The sequence below is a fragment of the Clupea harengus genome, chromosome 2, assembly GCF_900700415.2.
Source record: "Clupea harengus chromosome 2, Ch_v2.0.2, whole genome shotgun sequence".
NCBI lineage: Eukaryota > Metazoa > Chordata > Actinopteri > Clupeiformes > Clupeidae > Clupea > Clupea harengus.
In genome coordinates this window covers 13,339,063-13,357,028 of record NC_045153.1, presented here as the reverse complement: position 1 = coordinate 13,357,028, position 17,966 = coordinate 13,339,063, and the positions used below count along the sequence as shown (strand labels likewise).

Here is a 17,966-nt window from a genome sequence, read left to right as displayed (position 1 = left end):
GCAACGTATCTGACTCAATTTGGAGTAGAATCAGTTAGTTTTGTAGCTAGTTCGTGTAGTTCGTGTTAGAGCCATCTATAACATTCGATGTAACTCGTTTGATTTCTTACTTGCATCACTGTTAGGAAAGGTGCTCTGCAGCTAGGTATCGTAGCAACGGCGAAAGTAGTCAGTTTAACCAATAGCATTGCGAGAAGAATAATTGAGTAAACATTAGACCAACCACAAAGTTGGAGTAAATACACCCGCCCATTCAATGTTGCGTCTTGTTTGGTGTCTAGTAGTCCCGACAGGATTTAGCGAACTAGCCAAGGGTCTAGGGACACAGGTAAGTTGCTTTAAGACCGTTATAAGGCGCCTACATTGTTTTAGCTTATTAACTTTTTGTCCTCTGTATTTATTTTAATTGTAATGTGTGAAAAGCAGCCTCTGTTTTTCTGAGAGAACTGTTATTGTGCAGATTTTTACGAGCATTCCCATTTATCTTGCTAGCATACTTAGCCTCGTAATCTAGCTGTAATGATAAGTGGAAAACGATGGCTAGCGATAATTATCTTGATTTAACTGAATGTTTGAAAAACATTTCATGCTATTCATTGAGTTGGCACGCATGGTTGATGTTCGTTGGAACATTTGTTGCTATGTATCTTTCAGTACATGTAGCTATAGTAACGTTAAACAACTTGGTTGATTAAATAACGTTAACCAACTTAGTTGTTCTTTGTGCATTGTAGTTGTTTCCCAGGTGCATGGTACAGAATATTTATCGGTGAGAGTGCATAGAAAACCATGGAGAACGTTCATCTCGCTGCAGAAAATGAAGATGACCTGTACTCGGGCTATAATGATTACAACCCAACATTTGATAACGAGGTAAACACAAGACCGATTTGACATAGCTTTGCAATTTGTGCAGTTTACGGTACTTACTGACTAATAACTATTATCTTTGAAGGAGCTTGATAATGACATTGGGTTCCAGCAAGCTGTCAGAACTAGCCATGGGCGAAGACCACCAGTGAGTAGATTTTAGTTTTTGTGTTACTGCACGAAATATAATTTCTTGCTCCGTTTGAATATTTCAGTATGAATCATAGAATATTAGCCTAACGGGTTTGCTTGTCATGATTCTTCCATACCTGTTTTATTGCCCCAGATGACTGCCAAGTTCCCTGGCACAGCTATTGGAGCCCGGCCTGTGGGGACCTCTTACGGGGTGAGAATGTCACCATACTAGCATCACTGAGCTACTCTAAACTCATCACTCTGCATGCTCCAATACAACATCTTTCAAGAGACACCCATTTAAAGAGCATGTGAAAATGACTTTGTATTTGGATCACCACTGGCAATATCTGTCATATTGTCTCATAAGTGTGTGTTCATGTTTACATTACATTTACATTTAGTAATTTAGCAGACGCTTTTGTCAAAAGCGACGTACAAGGGAGAATCTTGCACACTGACGACAGTGTAATATCCCCAGTTAAAAGTCTTAGATGAAGTGTCGATAGTAATGGCTAAGTTCAGAAGTTGATGTGAGCTTTCAGTGTGTTTGCTGTTTTCACACACTCAGGTAGAGAGCAGTCAGGGCGGAAGGCTTTTGAAGGTGAGGAAACTAGTAATGTTCTGTTCACTTTGAGGAGAGAGGAGATGAGATGAGATGAAGGGGGAGTTAATTAATTCGACAACACTATGCACACCATTTATCTGTCTGTCTGTTCACTCGTTGATTGCGTTAATCAATGTGTGTTATTATGTTCATTTTATCTCACATGTAATTGTTCCTTCTACGTGATGCTAGCAGGCCAGGACTCAGATGAGCTCGTCCATGGGTCGGCCGATGACTGGTGCTGTGCAGGTGAGAACCCCTCGCTGTCTCTCCTGAAATACTCCTGACAGGAAAAATTCACCTCATAAATATAGTAACAACCAATCTGTTATAATGAGTGACTTGTTAGAATCAGTGTTTGCATGAAGGTTATATGGAAGACAAGAAGAAACCCCTATGGTGTTTTAACTCATGTGTTTTTTGTTCTGTCTTTGCATGCAGGATGGGGCAGCTCGACCTATGACTGCAGTAAGGGCAGCGGGATACTCCTCTGCTTTGACCAGAGGTAGAGACAGACAGATGACTCCAAATAGTCTTTCCATTAGCAATTCTCATTTTGAATTACCAGTTGGTCTCAATGCCTGTGTTACACCAGTGTAGTTACTTGTCAGTATAAATCAGTGCTGATTGTATTTCATTTCTATTTTCTCAGGTTCAACCTTTGATCCACTGGGCCAGTCAAAGGGCCCTGCCCCTGCGCTAGAGGCAAAAATGGAAGACTCGTAAGCTTTTCAAAAATATTTTTTTTTGCACTTCACTTTAAGAGTTGCTACTTGTATTATATATATATATACTGATATGAGTTTCATAGAGTGGTCAACTGTGTTCTCACAGTCCATTTGATGAAAACAATATCCCGTCTGCTTTTGATGTTTCAGCCCAGAGGAGAAGATCAAGATCCTTGAGAAGAAGGTGAATGATCTGATTGAGGAGAGCTGCATGGCTTACAGTCGGGGGGACCTACAGCTGGTGAGTCAGAAGGGTGTCCTCTTGGGTCGCAGGTTATGTCCTCATGTCCGTATTTAAAATATATATATATATTTCAGGTATTTCCGGAAGCTTTTCACGAGGTCTGAAGGTCTGAATATCTCCACCTCAAACTCGAAAACAAGGCGATGTTTACAAATAATTCCAAGAAAAGCCCAAAACATTTATGCAAGCTCCACATCAAAAGCACGCAGTGGGAGAAGATACAAACTATTACCACAGCTGGCCACTGTTTTGCTAGAGATCTCATCCAATATGGCTGCTGCTGAGCGGTTACACTGTTATATCTACACTTAGTGTTAGGAAGGAAATAAAGTGTCTGGTCAAAAATATTACACATTCAGCAAGACCTTAATTTTTATTTATTTATTTTTTTATTTTTTTTATATTTTAAATATACCCCACTCTGAACTCTGAAGTGCACCAAAGTTAACACACCCTTGTGTCTTGTGTGTATGTAGTCTCTGGAGAAAGCCAAGGAAGCTGGAAGAAAGGAGAGAGTTCTGGTGAGACAGCGAGAGCAGACCGGAACCGCTGACCATATCAATCTGGACCTCACCTACTCTGTGAGTTTTGAAGTGCTTCCTGTCTGGGGTCACAATAGATCAGAAAAAAACTTGGAGTCGAAAAATGCTGACAATGTCTGTGATCTCTACACAGGTGCTGTTTAATTTAGCCAACCAGTACGCCAACAATGACATGTTTCAAGAGGCTTTGAACACTTACTCTGTCATTGTGAAGAATAAGATGTTTAGTAATGCAGGTGATGTAAAGGTTTTCATGCTCAAATAATTTAGATATGATGATTGTTTGTTAACGTGAGATTATTCTACCTTGATAAATTACTACAATTTTAAATGCTCAAGATGCCTAATAGATTTAATTTGCTAATTTATGAATGCTTTGTCTCCTCGTTTCTCCCCCTCCAAACAGGACGTTTGAAAGTAAACATGGCGAACATTTACTTCAAGCAGAAGAACTACCCAAAAGCCATCAAATTCTACCGTATGGCTTTGGATCAGATATCCAACGCCCACAAGGAGATGAGGCAGGACCGGTTTTCTGCTTCTGTCGATTTCTGCTCATTCTCCTAGGCATCATCATCATCATCATCATCATCATCATCATCATCATCCTCCTCATCATCATTCCCCCTTTGTGTTTGCAGGATAAAGATCATGCAGAACATCGGCGTCGTGTTCGTAAAGATGGGCCAGTACTCGGACGCCATCACCTCCTTTGAGCACATCATGAGCGAGTGCCCCAACATCAAGTCCGGCTTCAACCTCATCCTCTGCTACTACGCCATCGGGGACCGCGACCGCATGAAGAAGTCCTTCCAGAAGCTCATCAGCGCCCCCCTCGGCATCGACGACGAAGACAAATACATCCCAGCCAGTGTGAGCAATGCAGTTTAACGGTGTACATTATAATGCCTGCAGGCACCTATTGAAACCCCTGTTGTTGTTGTTGTTGTTGATGATGATATTTGTTGTTGTTGTAAAGTATGACCCCCATCTCATGAACCCATTATGTGTGATTTGTGCAGGAGGACCCTCACACCAACATGGTGATTGAGGCCATAAAAAACGACCCGCTTCATCAAATGGAGAGAGATAGGTATTCACACACACTGTATGGGTTCATAGGTGTGTAGACTCTGGGGCTAGGACGGTGTCCTCTGGCAGATTCATCGCTAGGTGTGAGTATATATTGACACATGAGTACGAGGGGCTTGAGGCTCGTATAGCATAGGCAAAACCACCACCACCGCCGCCACTTGCTAGCGGATGAAGACAAGAAGCATGGCTACTCATACATCAAGTTATTTGTTCTCATGGGCTGAAGTGTTTTATAGGTTCAAAAGTCAGTCAGTGAGTTTATGCATTGGTCGGCAAAATCTTTTGGCCACTGCACTGAACACTGAATATATCTCCATGTGTTGTTCCTGTGGTACCAGTCATAAACATAATCTTGATTGGCTCTAAAAGGTAATATACCATTTAAACTTTGAGGTGAAGTGAGGCTGTAAACTAGAACACACTGGTAGTCCTGAGGTTAACTTCTGTACCTGTAGGCAGATTGATTTGTTACAGTTTTCCTTCCTATTTACATTTACATGACACATGATGGCAAAATGTAAGAGATCTAAATCATGGCCACTGTTCTCTTTTACAGAAAATCACTGGCGGAGAAGTACATCATGACATCAGCGAAGCTCATTGCCCCTGCCATTGAGAACAGCTTTGCTGCTGGGTTTGACTGGTGAGTGTGTGTAACATCCCCAGCAGAGGGTGCTGTGGAGCACCTTTTGCAATAATTAAGCTCAGTCACAAGGACAAGTGGGCAGTCAGGTAGCAAACACCTTGCCTCATTGTAGTTTAAACTCATGACCCTGTTGGTGCTGGAGTTATTGGGATTATAGTCTAAAGGTGCAATATTACGTATTTTTTGTCAAAAATTTCAAGAAGAGCACACAACTGCATAATTCTGAAGGAACGATAAAAACCCAGAATTCCATTGTTTTATGTAATCTGTAAATATACATATATTTTTTTTATATTTCAAAATATATTTTCCAACATCAAACAATACATATTACACCTTTTTAGCAGTTGTAGCCCCTTGAGTCTGACCCTTTTCTAGTGGACATAGTTGAACATTAGTTTGGTCAATTAGTTTATTGTATCTACAGGTGTATCCACAGTAGTTGGGTTGTAACCCTTTCTGTTGTTTCTCTGGACGACCCCATGAGTCTGTGCCTGCTGGCTGTTTCCCTCTCAGGTGTGTGGACATGGTGAAGAGCTCTCAGTATGTGGAGCTGGCCAACGACCTGGAGATCAACAAAGCCATCACCTACCTGAGGCAGAGGGACTTCAACCAGGTGAGACACCAAGGACCAGGACCAGGACCGTCACAGAGATGCATGATCTTGTTAGTCTTGTTCTTAGGCTGAAGGGTGTGATCCAGCGTACGCCGAGGTTCTTTGGCTTGTTTTGATGGACTCTTGAGATGGGAGTCATTTGGGCCACTAGATGTATAAAATGCTTTCATCTCTGAAAAATCAATGATAGTACAAAGAACCTGGTTTTTCATGCGGAACAGTTTTAGTTTGTTGAAGAGCCCATGAATAACCTCTCCTTTGCTAAGAGTGTGGACTCACTTTGTGACGGTCAGATGTGCGTTCTTATTCTCTGTTACACTCTTTTGTTACTTTCTTGTTACTGGTACTTCTTGTCCTTTTTTTTTTTTTGTCTTCCCTCGTTATTTTCTTTCGACTGATTGCCAGTGAGTTATTTCCTGCTCTCCCCCCTTTGTTGTCTGTCCCTTCCTGCGTGTTCACTGGTCCTGTTTTTTTTTTTTTTCTTTTCTTTTCCTTTCTCCACTGTCTGTCCATCTGCATGGCTCTTGAGGAGGAGGTATGTGCATCTTGCATGTCCGTGTGGTTGTGCATGGATTTACTGTTGACAGTATCTGCGACTGCAGTAGTTTGCCTGCTTTAGACGGTAGTGGGTTTTAGTTCAGAGACTAGATAGTTGAATGGGATTTTTTTATTTATTTATTTTTTATTTTTTTTAAGTCTGAATGCAAGATACATTCTAATAAATGTACTGGAAGATAAAATGCATTATCACTCATGTCCCTACACCTACCATTTACGCCTTACATGAATTACGGGTTCCTCACCATGTTCTCCATGTCACGTGGCATAGCTGTAATAATGTGGATTTGTCAAATCAGGCTGTGGAGACTCTGAAGACCTTTGAGAAGAAGGACAGCCGGGTCAAGAGTGCCGCCGCCACCAACCTCTCCTTCCTCTACTTCCTGGTAAGAACGGCAGACTCCAGCTGCTGTGGCCTTATTTGGTTGTCATGGTACAGAGCCCACTGTTGGGTTTCACTGTACAGACAAGATCGTTATAGATTATGAAGCATAGATATAGATATTAAGCCTTTGGGAGTGTCTCCCGATTCACTGAGCCCCTTCTCCCATCCCTCTCCGACCTACGACCCTACCAGGAGAAGGACTTTGACCTGGCTGACCGCTACGCCGACATGGCCATGAGTGCTGACCGCTACAACCCGGCCGCGCTCATCAACAAGGGCAACACCGTGTTCGTGAGGCAAGACTACGAGAAGGCTGGAGAGTTCTTCAAAGAGGCTCTGCGCAACGACTCGTCCTGCACCGAGGGGCTCTACAACTTGGGTCAGTCGCTGTACTGGACACGGGTCACATGGGGGCCTGAAGGACCGGATGACACAGATTAGCTACGACTCATTCCGGAACTACATGAGTTGCACACACAAATGTTTTTACACAAGCTATACAATGTTTACTCATCTAAGAAGGGTTACTTATTGATTTGATTTGAATTGGAATAATTATTGCTTCTTTTACATCACATACTAAAACACACAAACACATATATTATTTAAAAGAATGTATTCTTTTAGCTGTTGTAATTCAGAATGGTATAGTTGAATGAAACGTATGAATGAATGAATGAATGATTGAACGTTGTGATAATTGTTACATCACATATCGGAACCCATCACTCCGCCAAGTACATTCTCATTCAAAAAGATGCAGATATTTAGTTTTTCCTTCGTTATTTTGGTACTGATGAGCGCTGTGATTACTGACCCTTGCCCCCATCAGGTCTGACCTATAAGAAGCTGGGGCGGCTGGACGAAGCCCTGGACTGCTTCCTGAAGCTCCACGCCATCCTGAGGAACTGCGCCCAGGTCATGTTCCAGCTGGCCTGTCTGTATCCTTTACAGTAAAGCCCTCAAATAGACACTAAACCCAATGGTCAAGGCTCACGGTAGTGTAGCACACAGTCACATGTCGACTTTAACACTATATACCAATGATGTCCTCCTCAGATTTTGGGGGAACCAATGCAAGATCAGAGATGTGAGCTTTGGTATTATCTTAGTTATGCATGCCTCAGCCTTGACAAACAAACATTGAAGCATTACATTTAAAGTAGGGTTACTTCTTTCTTCTCTAGGGTTATTTTCTCTTTGAATTTGGCATGAGTTAGTCAGCTTTGGCAGTGCTGTGGTTCTCTCCTTAACCAATGTCAGCTATGAGATGCTGGAGGACCCCCACCAGGCCATTGATTGGCTGATGCAGCTGATCAGCGTCACGCCCACTGACCCCCAGGTGCTGGCAAAGCTGGGGGAGCTCTACGACACTGAGGGGGACAAGTCCCAGGCCTTCCAGTACTACTATGAGGTGAGGGGGACACTGGCCCAGCCTTCCAGTACTACTATAATAATAATAATAATAATAATTCATTTTTTTATAGCCAAAGTCGCTTTACAAGTGTGAGGACAAGCAAAACAAGATAACAGTCAAATATAAAGACAAAGGATCGAACAAAACAGACAAACAGAACATTATAGAAAGAAAAGCTAACATATAAGTCTATTAGTGGAGGGGAGGGAGCAGGGGATGTTCAGGTGAAGGCGAGGTTGAAAAGGTGAGTTTTGAGGGATTGTTTAAATAGTGCTATGTTGGGAGCCAGACGGATGGGGAGAGGGAGGTCATTCCAGAGGGAGGGTGCAGCAGCAGAAAAGGCCCTGTCACCCCAGATCCGGCGCTTAGTCCTGATGGTTTTAAGAGTGTTTGTGCCGGCGGACCTGAGGCAACAGGTAGGGGCGTGGAGGGGGAGGAGGTCAGAAAGGTAGGAAGGGGCCAGGTTATTTAGGGCTTTGAAGGTGGTGAGTAGTATTTGGAAGTTAATCCTGTGTTTGACCGGGAGCCAGTGGAGGTTTCGGAGGACCGGGGTGATGTGTTCATAGCGGCGGGTGGAGGTGAGCAGACGAGCGGCAGAGTTTTGGACATATTGGAGTTTATTGAGGACAGTGTTTGGAGAGCCATATAGGATGCTGTTGCAGTAGTCCAGTCTGGAGGTTATGAGGGCATGAATTAGAGTTTGGGTGGTGGCAAAGGACAGAGAGGGCCGGAGGCGTGTAATGTTCTTGAGGTGGAAGAAGGCGGTTTTGGTGATGTGATTGGCGTGGGGTAAGAAAGAGAGGGTGGGATTTAAGATGATACCAAGGTTACAGACCTGGGTGGAGGGGGTGATGGTGGAGCCGTCAACGTTGAGGGAGAAAGTCTGGGCTGAGAGGGTGAGGTGTTTAGGGCCGATAATGAGTATTTCAGATTTATTGCAGTTGAGTTTGAGAAAATTTAGTTGCATCCAAGATTTTATATCAGCAAGGCAGATGGTGAGAGTGGAGTGAGTGACTGAGGTGATGGTCTTAGAAGAGAGGTAGAGTTGGGTGTCTTCAGCGTAGCTGTGGAAGTCGAGACCGTGGCGACGGATGATTTGTCCAAGGGGAAGGATGTAAACGATGAAGAGGAGGGGACCAAGCACGGAACCTTGGGGAACACCGTGGGTGACTGGGGAGGTGGAGGATTTACAGTTGTTTATGGAAATGAATTGAGGGTATGAGGTGAGGGGGACACTGGCCCAGTCTTCCTTTCTCTGCTGGTACTGCTCCCGATCACCTGTGTGGGGGCGGTTCAAAGTGCACTGTTAATCAACTTGCTCAAAGTTACTCAAGTCAACTGAGAACATTTTTTGCAACAATCACCTAATATACGACAGAATTTATATATATATATATATATATAGATAGATAGATAGATGGGGGAAAACTTTGGAGAATGTTAACATAAATATGAATTTGTTTCAGTCCTTCAGATATTTCCCCTCCAATATTGACGTCATTGAATGGCTGGGAGCATACTACATTGACACCCAGTTTTGTGAGAAGGCCATTCAGTACTTTGAGCGAGCCACTCTCATTCAGTAAGAACAAACACTCATCCCTTTTTGTTTAATGTGTTTTCGAAACAAATGGCCCCCAGTTTGCCATAGGTAATGGTAAAAAAAACGACTCTAGTACTGGTAAATGGTACATTAAGACTACTGTATTCTGGTGATTTATGCTGCACTCTGGTTTATTTGACTTCATTGCTGACCTTATACGGAGTTTCATGACAGGATTGTGTAAATCCTCTTTATCTACAGGCCCACACAGGTGAAGTGGCAGCTCATGGTAGCCAGCTGCTACAGGAGAAGCGGTAGGACTTTTACTGTGGTGGGAATACTTAAGGAGTGGTGGGAATACTTAAGAAGTAGTGTTCCTCTGTGGTGAATAATGTATTAACGTGACATGATTCCTGTTTTCAACCAACAGGGAATTACCAGAAGGCGCTGGACACCTACAAAGACATCCATCGGAACTTTCCAGAGAATGTTGAATGTAATGGGTCTGATTTTACTTCTTGACACAAAAATTATAGGATTTTAGTAAGACTGAGTTAAACTGATGTGTGTGTGTGTGTGTGTGTGTGTGTGTGTGTGTGTGTGTGACTTCCCTCAGGCCTGCGTTTCCTGGTGAGGCTGTGCACTGACATGGGGCTCAAGGAGGTGCAGGAGTACGCCACCAAGCTCAAGAAGGTGGAGAAGATGAAGGAGATCAGAGAACAGGTAGACACCCTGCCTGTCCCACAGACTCACCCTTATGTTCACGGTTACAAGATGGCACAGGTTCAACAGTTTATTCGATAATAGTCAGTAATGCTAATGTCTCTAAATTTCTGTCTAGAATTAACATTGTTATGGAAGAATTACAGTGGAAAATAAGGCCCTGGATAAGGGGTCAGGGGAATGAAGGGCAGGAGTGGGGGTGATCCTGTCTCCCATTCCCCAGCCTTCCATTACTTGTAGGGCTGGTACATGACCAGAACGTCCTGGGATGATGGTACACCATGTTCCCCTGCATTGCTCCACGGTACCAAACCGGAGTACACATCTCGGTTTCATCAGACAGTACTGTGCAGCATCTGATTCCCATCTACACACCACACAGCTCACACCTCACCATGCCAGCACACTGTGCTCTGTGGCACTAGATAGAACCACACTGCATCTTACTGCATGCTGTTTCAGCAGACCGTGGTCTACAGCATCATAAAGCGCTGGGTGGCTCTCTAATAACCCCTCAGAGAGAGCTGTGTGTCCAGAGCATATGGTCTGAGGCATGGACCTCTGCCTTGGGACAGAGAAAAGGGACTTTTTGGAAGAAGGGAGGAAGGAAGTGAGGGAGAGAGAGAGAGAGAGAAAGAGTGTGTGTGAGAGATGATGTCAAGCAGAGCAATGGGTAAAGAGTGGGGTGAAGTCTGTTTAAAGAGAATGAAGAACAGCTGTTCCTAAATCAGCCCAGAGATGTTCTTGGAATCAGAAATTAAGAGGATTTGTCTTCCAGACTTTCTCCATCTTTCTCTCTTTCTCTCCCTCCCTCTCTCTCTCTCTTTCATTCTCTTTCATTTGGCTGTCTGTGTCTCTGCTGACGTCATCAGAAGTCAACATCAGTATCTGGGGTTTTTGCTTGTGTTTTTTTCACCATGGCAACTTACAATCATAAGGACGCCAACAAACCAATCTTGAGGATATCTCCCTAATCCCCTTACATATCTCTCCCCCCCCCCCCCCCCCCCCACACACACACACACACACACACACACACACCGTCTCCAGGCGTATTTGTCTGACGTGAAGTTGAGGGGGTAGTAGACAGGGTCTGTCCATTAGGGTGAGGGGTCACTGTGTTGTTCATACAGAGCGTCAGACTGATGTTTACCCATCAGTCACTGCACACTCCTCCATGTCACCCATGGGATTTGGGCAGTCTATCTATCATGTTCCTATCCCTCCAGCGCTCTCTTTTGTTGTTGGATCACATAGTGTATATTTATTCATATGAAGTTTCTCTTGCTACTCTCTCTCTCTGTCTCTCTCTCTCTCTCTCTCTCTTTCTGTCTTTGAGAGTGTCAAGTCGGGACTAGAGCAGTCAATCATGTTCTAATCCCTCTGTTTTGCGGTCGTTTGTTGAGTGACAATGCGCATGTTTAATCATATGAAGTTTCTCTCTCTCTCTCACTCTTTCTCAAAGGTTTGAATACTGGTTTAATAAACAAGTGTTAAACCACACTCTCTCTTTGTCCCTCTTTTTCCTTTCCCTCTCTTTCTTTCTTTTTCTCTCTCTCTCTCTGTCTCTCTTTCTCTCTCAGAGGGTGAAGTCGGGGCGAGAGAGCAGCGCTCGTGGCCGTAGAGAGGGCAGTGCTGGCAGTGGTAAGTCTGGCCCGTCCACTCGGACTCCCTCCGTCATCCAAACATCCGAGACCTCACTACTTCCACACACTCTCAACACCATGCCCATGATCGTTCCCCTGGGCTGGACTTGCTTGCGCTAATGCTAATTTTGTCTCCCCCTCCCCCAACCTTTTCGCTCACGGTGAAAGCAGTCAACACACAACCCCTTCGCACTCCACCTAAGAGCTCCAGTGGTATGGCTCGCCTTACCCATCTAAACCCATACCTTCGAACCATTTAGCGTTAGCATTCATCTCCATTCCCCAGCACCATTTAGCGCTAGCATTCAGACCCATAGCCTAGCACGGTTTAGCATTAGCATTCAGAGCCCTGCTGAGTCCTGGGGGGAACGATTAGCCTGTCTGTCTGTCTGTGAATTCTCCTCTTAGCACTTCAGTGTAGGTTGGTAACCTGTGTTTGAGGACCTAACCGACGTTTCATGGCCAGTGAGAAGTGTTTGTTATGACAAGCAACAAAGCGAGTGATGAGTGAAAGTGTCGACTATGTGTGGCCTATGGAAAGCATTGCTAAACCCTCCAGGGCCTAGAGTAGACTGTGATGCTGTGAACAGTATACCAACTAGCCTCAGCTTTTTAACAGTCCCTGACAGAAACCACAGACGTTGATGAGCTGCAGTCAAACTGTTAAAGAATTCCCTGGATTCTTTTCAATCTTGTGTCTGCCTGCTTGCCAATTGCTTTCCCTTCTACATGTGTTTTGAATTGAGACATTTTTGCCTATTCCAGTTGATGATTTTTTGTAGGAATTAACAGAATGCTAGAGGTGCGGGAGGCAGAGAATAAGTTGAAAAGAATCCTGACTGTTCCTTTAACTGCAGCACTGCTTGAGCGTGTTTTGCTAATATAAGGTTAGACTGCCATCGTAGTGAACAGGGTCAGACCAGAGTAGCTAAGCACCCTGACGTCTTCAATGCTTTATTTTAGAGGCCCGGCAATAATTTCACTATCTTTGTGTTTTTATTTCAGATTTCGAGGTTAGACCAGGTGAGAGATGCAGATCAGGAAGAGATAGTCGGCTACACACACACACACACACACACACACACAGAGAGAGACACACACAGACACATACACAGTCGTGCACACACTCCATCCTTTCACTGTTGATCCTTCACTTGGTAACCTTTCACTTCACCTTTCAACAGTATCAGTTATTGTCTTTCACTGTGCGTCTCATTCTGTTCTCTTGTCTTTCGCTGTGCGTCTCATCCTGTTCTCCTGTGTCTCCTCCTGTATCCACCTCATCTCTCTGGACTCCCGGTGTGGAGCTGCAGCCTCTTCCAGTCTGGTCCACACTCCCCCTAAGAGAGTGCCTGGTAGGAGGCCTGAAGATGAATACATTTTATATAGATTAGATTTTACAATAGATAGATTAAGACCATAGATTTTCCTCGGAGATGCATAGAGCCTTCAGAGTTTGCATTAGTGTAGAGTAGATGCACAGCACACGCCACGTCGTAGTTTCAGTTTATGGTAGAATCGGCCTTGTTGTGGTGTGATAAAGCCAACAGCTGCACATAGTGTTGAATCAAGATCAATTAGAGCAGGCTACCACTCTGCTGCTTTGAGGTTGTTGACTACTCTTGTGTGTGTGTGTGTGTGTGTGTGTGTGTGTGTGTGTGTGTGTGTGTGTGTGTGTGTGTGTGTGTGTGTGTGTGTGTGTGTGTGTGGCTCTAATCGTAATGTTTTTGCGGTTGTCTCCCTTATGGATCACAGACATGGACATGAGAACAGGTGAGAGATGCAGTATAGCGGGTAGAACATCAGGGAACGTTTTCTTATGAGCAATCACTGGTCTGTACAGATCCTCAGCTCAGAAACCCAGACGATCTCTTTTTATGGAAAGTCTTAATGGTGCAATTTGTAGTTTTTGATGTGAAGAAAGTTCCTCTAGGCCATGAATTATGTAATATTGTTGGAATAGCGACATGATGTTCTGCATTATCTGTGAGACCGACTAAATGTGTTTTTTGTGTATCAGGTGGTTTTAATTAGGTGTTTGTTTTGTTGTTTAGAAATGTAAACCCATGTAACAAAATTCCAGGAACAGAAAAACAAGATGGGTGGAGTTCACAGGAATATTGTTAAACCCTAGCTGTTAATCATGTCTTCAGAATTACGTCAAGATTATGCCTTAAAGTTGCAGTCAGCGATTCTTATCCCAAACACTTTTTTTGGCGAACCTTTTGCAAAGCCGATTTGCAGATATCGCTTACGTGTTTAAAATCTTTAATGACAAACAAAAAACTACAGCTCTAAAACTTTTCCACCCATCTTGCCATCTCTTCCCATTCACCCTCATGATTTTCTCATGAACCGTCCGTCCCCCTGGTCTCTCCTGCTCTGTTCCGTCCCCCTGGTCTCTCTCCCTGGTCTCTCCTGCTCTGTTTCGCTCCACTGAGCCTTCTCTGTTCTCCTCCTTCTGCTCCTTCTCTGTTCTCCTCCTTCTGCTGCCCCTCTGCGGCTCTGCAGCCCCTCACTCTGAGGCTAAGCACAGCCCCGTGCTGGAGCAGGCCAGAGGTACGTACCTGACTGCTCTCTCCACCACTCACCTCTCTCTGTAAAGTAACTGGGGTCTTTTGGCCCCTGCTCACGCAAAAACACATCATTAACACAGAGGGTCAAACTAGTGTATAAGTCTGGACATTGTGTGATAAGGTATGAACTGCAGATTTGTATTTATTTATTTTTCTGTCTGTGGAAAAAGTGTGTATTCTGGAAAATATTGCGCGTTGTGAGTCCTGTCCAAACAGCACTACATAAGACGAGGCCCTTCCAAAGTAACAGCGTGATCTACACTGAATGCCAAACTGTCAGATTCCTGAGCGCATTCTGTCGAGCTGCTGCTAGGCGCTGCTCGCCACAAACGGACCCCTTTTTTCCCAGCAGCCTGCAGGCTCCAGCCAGAATGTGTGCTGTGGCTGCAGCGAGCAGGAACAGAGCTGACGGACGCTCTCAGGTGTTTGAGTACGGTCTGGATCGTGTGTGTGTGTGTGTGTGTGTGTGTGTGTGTGTGTGTGTGTGTGTGTGTGTGTGTGTGTGTGTGTGTGTGTGTGTGTGTGTGTGTGTGTGTGTGTGTGTGTGTGTGTGTGTGTGTGTGTGTGTGTCAGTGGAGCTCAGCAGATGCTGCTTTCACTCCACCCTTAAGCTCTCACAGAAGACTTATTATTTACAAGGAATATACGGTTTTCACACGAGTGTGAAGTTCCTCCCACCTGAAACATTCTATTTTGTACTTGTAGCAGGGGAGAAGAACATTCAGACGACTGCCAAGGGGTTTATTGACACAATGCTGGGGGAGTGCATGTTTGAAATATCTGCTTTCGCATCATTATAAATGTGCTAGAGAGACGAAAGTCAGCCACAGTTTTCTGGCCTGGAAGCAGATGTAGTTTTATGGAACAGGGGGGCCTTCTGAAGGGGTCAGGGTCAGCTGGTGGAAAGAATGAGATTGAGGAAAAGGAAGAAGGGATCGTTTCCAGTTCTGAGAATCTTCCACTATCGCTATGGTTACGTGGCGACCATACGCAAGGGGCTTGAGTGCCACGTCTGCCTCTCGGTGCTGGGGTCATTCTGAGCCAGGACGCTAAGCAGAGCCAGGCGACGGCTACTCCCTGCCTGAGAGAGAGATGTTGGCCTCGCCACGCCGTCCTCCTGCAGCTCATTAGGAGGAGGAGGTGTTCCCAGCAGTCAGGAGAGCAGATCAAGTGGTCATTTTCAGGCCTGCAGTTTTTTCTTGAGACAGGAAACCAGATGGGTTCAGTTATTACCTAACATCAATTACACCATGTGGGTTCTTGTATGACTTGGAAGATGCTTAACAGGTCCTGCACACGTGTGTATGTGTGTATAAAAGTACATCTAAGAGGTACAATCTAGCTATAAATCTATCTGACGTAGGTACTCTATGCAAATACAATAGACACAATATATCTTTATTGCAATACTGAAAATATACATACAATATAGTTCATTATAGTACAGTTAATTAAACAGTTAATTATAACATGCTTAATTTATCAAGCAAAAAAGTAAATGCACAAGTGTAGGTCAGTGAGTGGCGCATTCTTTAATGTTTCACACTGGTGTTCTCTCATGACAGACAGCAGCCACAGTGGCCAGGGCACCAGCACCCGCAGCGAGAGGCTGAGTGCCAAGCTGAGGGCACTGCCAGGCTCCAACGAACCGTACGAGGCCAGCGCCCAGCGAGACATAGGTGAGTGGACTCATTCTTGGCATCTTCTCTTATAAAAGATTTTCTGAGCTGATTTAGCTTTTTGACTCCAAGCCAAAAAAAGGAGTCACTCTCTAAGAGTGGAATGTTGTGATTTGTTACACTAGTTTTTATATATATATATATATATATATATATATGTATGTATGTATGTATGTATGTATGTATGTATGTATGTATGTATGTATGTATGTATGTATGTGTGTATATATATATATGTATATATATATATATATATATTACAGTTTAACATTATTTACATGCAATGAATGCAGTTGTCACAATTCTGTGTGTTTCTGGTGGGGTTCCGTGGCTTCTGTCTGACTGGCTCTGTTTGCCATATTCCCCACCTGTGACAGCTTTACTCTCTATTCCCTGGTAGAGGATTCTCCCTCTCTGGAAGGTCCATTAGAGAAAGAGATTCCCCCTTCTCCCTTTCCTCTCCTCCCCTCACGCCGCTCCCACTCTTAAACTGTGTCTGCAAATGCCATTAATAATCCCTCCGATCCATCACAACACCACCCAACACCTCCAGTGAGGCAGACACACGTGAGCAGGCCAGACTAGGGACTTGGAGAGACCCCGCACAGTATCTGCCTGTCTGTCACCACTCAGTGCTCTGAGCCTCTCCTGAGCCCCTGAAATACAGCCATCTCCTCCCAGCTCAGGCCCTGTCACTCTGTCTCCCTGTGGAGCACGAGACGAATGAGAGAGGGAGTGAGGTAGTGCTGTGTGGTGGCCCTTGAGTCCGCAATCTGAGGGAGAGAAACCCCTGTTCTCTGACGGTTTACAGCCCCCCCCCCCTCCCCTTCTTTGCTGGGGTGTGCTGTATCCCTCATAATATTCTTCACTTATTTGATGTATGATGACATTATGTTGAGGTTATACTTTCTGCATGCATAAGGTGGCTTTTCTATGCTGGGACATTGCATTGCTGTACGCAAGGTTTAGAGCCTGTCATAACCACAGTATTGGAGGGAATATCTATGGTCATAACTTACAACATTCCCAAACACTCAGACTTAATGAACCCAAGTTATTTTGTATCATGTGACCGACAATTTTTTCACATCAAGGATGGAGCGGACTTTTGTAAATGTTAGGAAGTATTGCAAAAGATCAGTAAGCACATGATCTCTAGAAATGTATTTCAATTTGTTGTATATCTTTTATCATGTCTTATCTACTGTATCATTTCATTGTCACACCTTTTTATGCACTGGCCTTGTCTAAACTAAACTAAACTAAACTAATATTCTCAGATGCATCCTACGTTGACACACTGGGACCTCAGATGGAGAGACCAAAGACAGCAGCAAAGAAATGCATCGAGGAAGACGAGTTTGCTGATGAAGAACTAGGAGATGACCTTTTACCAGAATAGCCTTACATTCTACAACTTGACTTTCATTTTAATTCAGTCCTCAGTTCACTATGAAATATTTGACCAAGAATCTCCCCCCCCCTCCCCCAAACATCAGAACTGTCCCATTGCTGCTCAGCATTCCACAGCAGCAACTGCGTGTGAGTGGAAAGCGGAGGAAGAGTGTGTTGGCCTGCCAACTCTGGCATTCCGCAGTGAGCCCGGATAAAAGCTATTCCATGTGCGACCCACAGGCACGGTTATCACTTTTCCTTCAGTTTTCCATGTCTCTTTTTTTGTGAAACACTGACACCAGACCATTGGCACTTCACTACATGTCCTTTCCAATTCGCCTGGACTGATCATTTCACTCAAGGAAGAAAAAGAAAAAAGTGAATGTATTGCGGTACTATTCCATTCCTTACTTTTGAATATTTATATTTTGATAGTCTTGAAGAGTGTACTTAATGAGAATGTAAATGCTTATATATATATCAAATGGAAATAAATATTTAACTCAGTTTTATATACTTTAATTTTGTAATCTTTTGTGATGAATATTAATCCCATATTAT

General features: G+C 44.1%; 1 protein-coding gene across 10 annotated transcripts; it reads left to right on the top strand.

The window, feature by feature from the left end:
* Positions 1-69: 69 nt before the first annotated feature.
* Positions 70-17,917, top strand: ift88 (intraflagellar transport 88 homolog). 10 transcript variants are annotated; one of them, XM_031583185.2, is made up of 32 exons: positions 70-328; positions 735-873; positions 956-1,018; positions 1,157-1,216; positions 1,805-1,861; positions 2,054-2,117; positions 2,265-2,334; positions 2,491-2,581; positions 3,061-3,165; positions 3,260-3,362; positions 3,533-3,647; positions 3,768-3,999; positions 4,149-4,219; positions 4,778-4,864; positions 5,384-5,483; positions 6,013-6,018; positions 6,341-6,427; positions 6,619-6,805; positions 7,259-7,367; positions 7,690-7,840; positions 9,310-9,425; positions 9,648-9,700; positions 9,817-9,882; positions 10,003-10,109; positions 11,693-11,753; positions 11,927-11,968; positions 12,761-12,778; positions 13,069-13,110; positions 13,511-13,528; positions 14,267-14,314; positions 15,897-16,010; positions 17,291-17,917. In XM_031583185.2, the coding sequence occupies exons 2-32, from the start codon at positions 790-792 to the stop codon at positions 17,410-17,412; spliced, it is 2,649 nt and encodes an 882-aa protein (XP_031439045.1). In that variant the 5' UTR covers positions 70-328; positions 735-789; the 3' UTR covers positions 17,413-17,917. The 10 variants fall into 10 exon arrangements, with proteins under 10 accessions (XP_031439045.1, XP_031439061.1, XP_031439068.1 ...); XM_031583201.2 differs by lacking the exon at positions 11,927-11,968; XM_031583208.2 differs by lacking the exons at positions 11,927-11,968; positions 12,761-12,778; positions 13,069-13,110; positions 13,511-13,528.
* Positions 17,918-17,966: the final 49 nt, after the last annotated feature.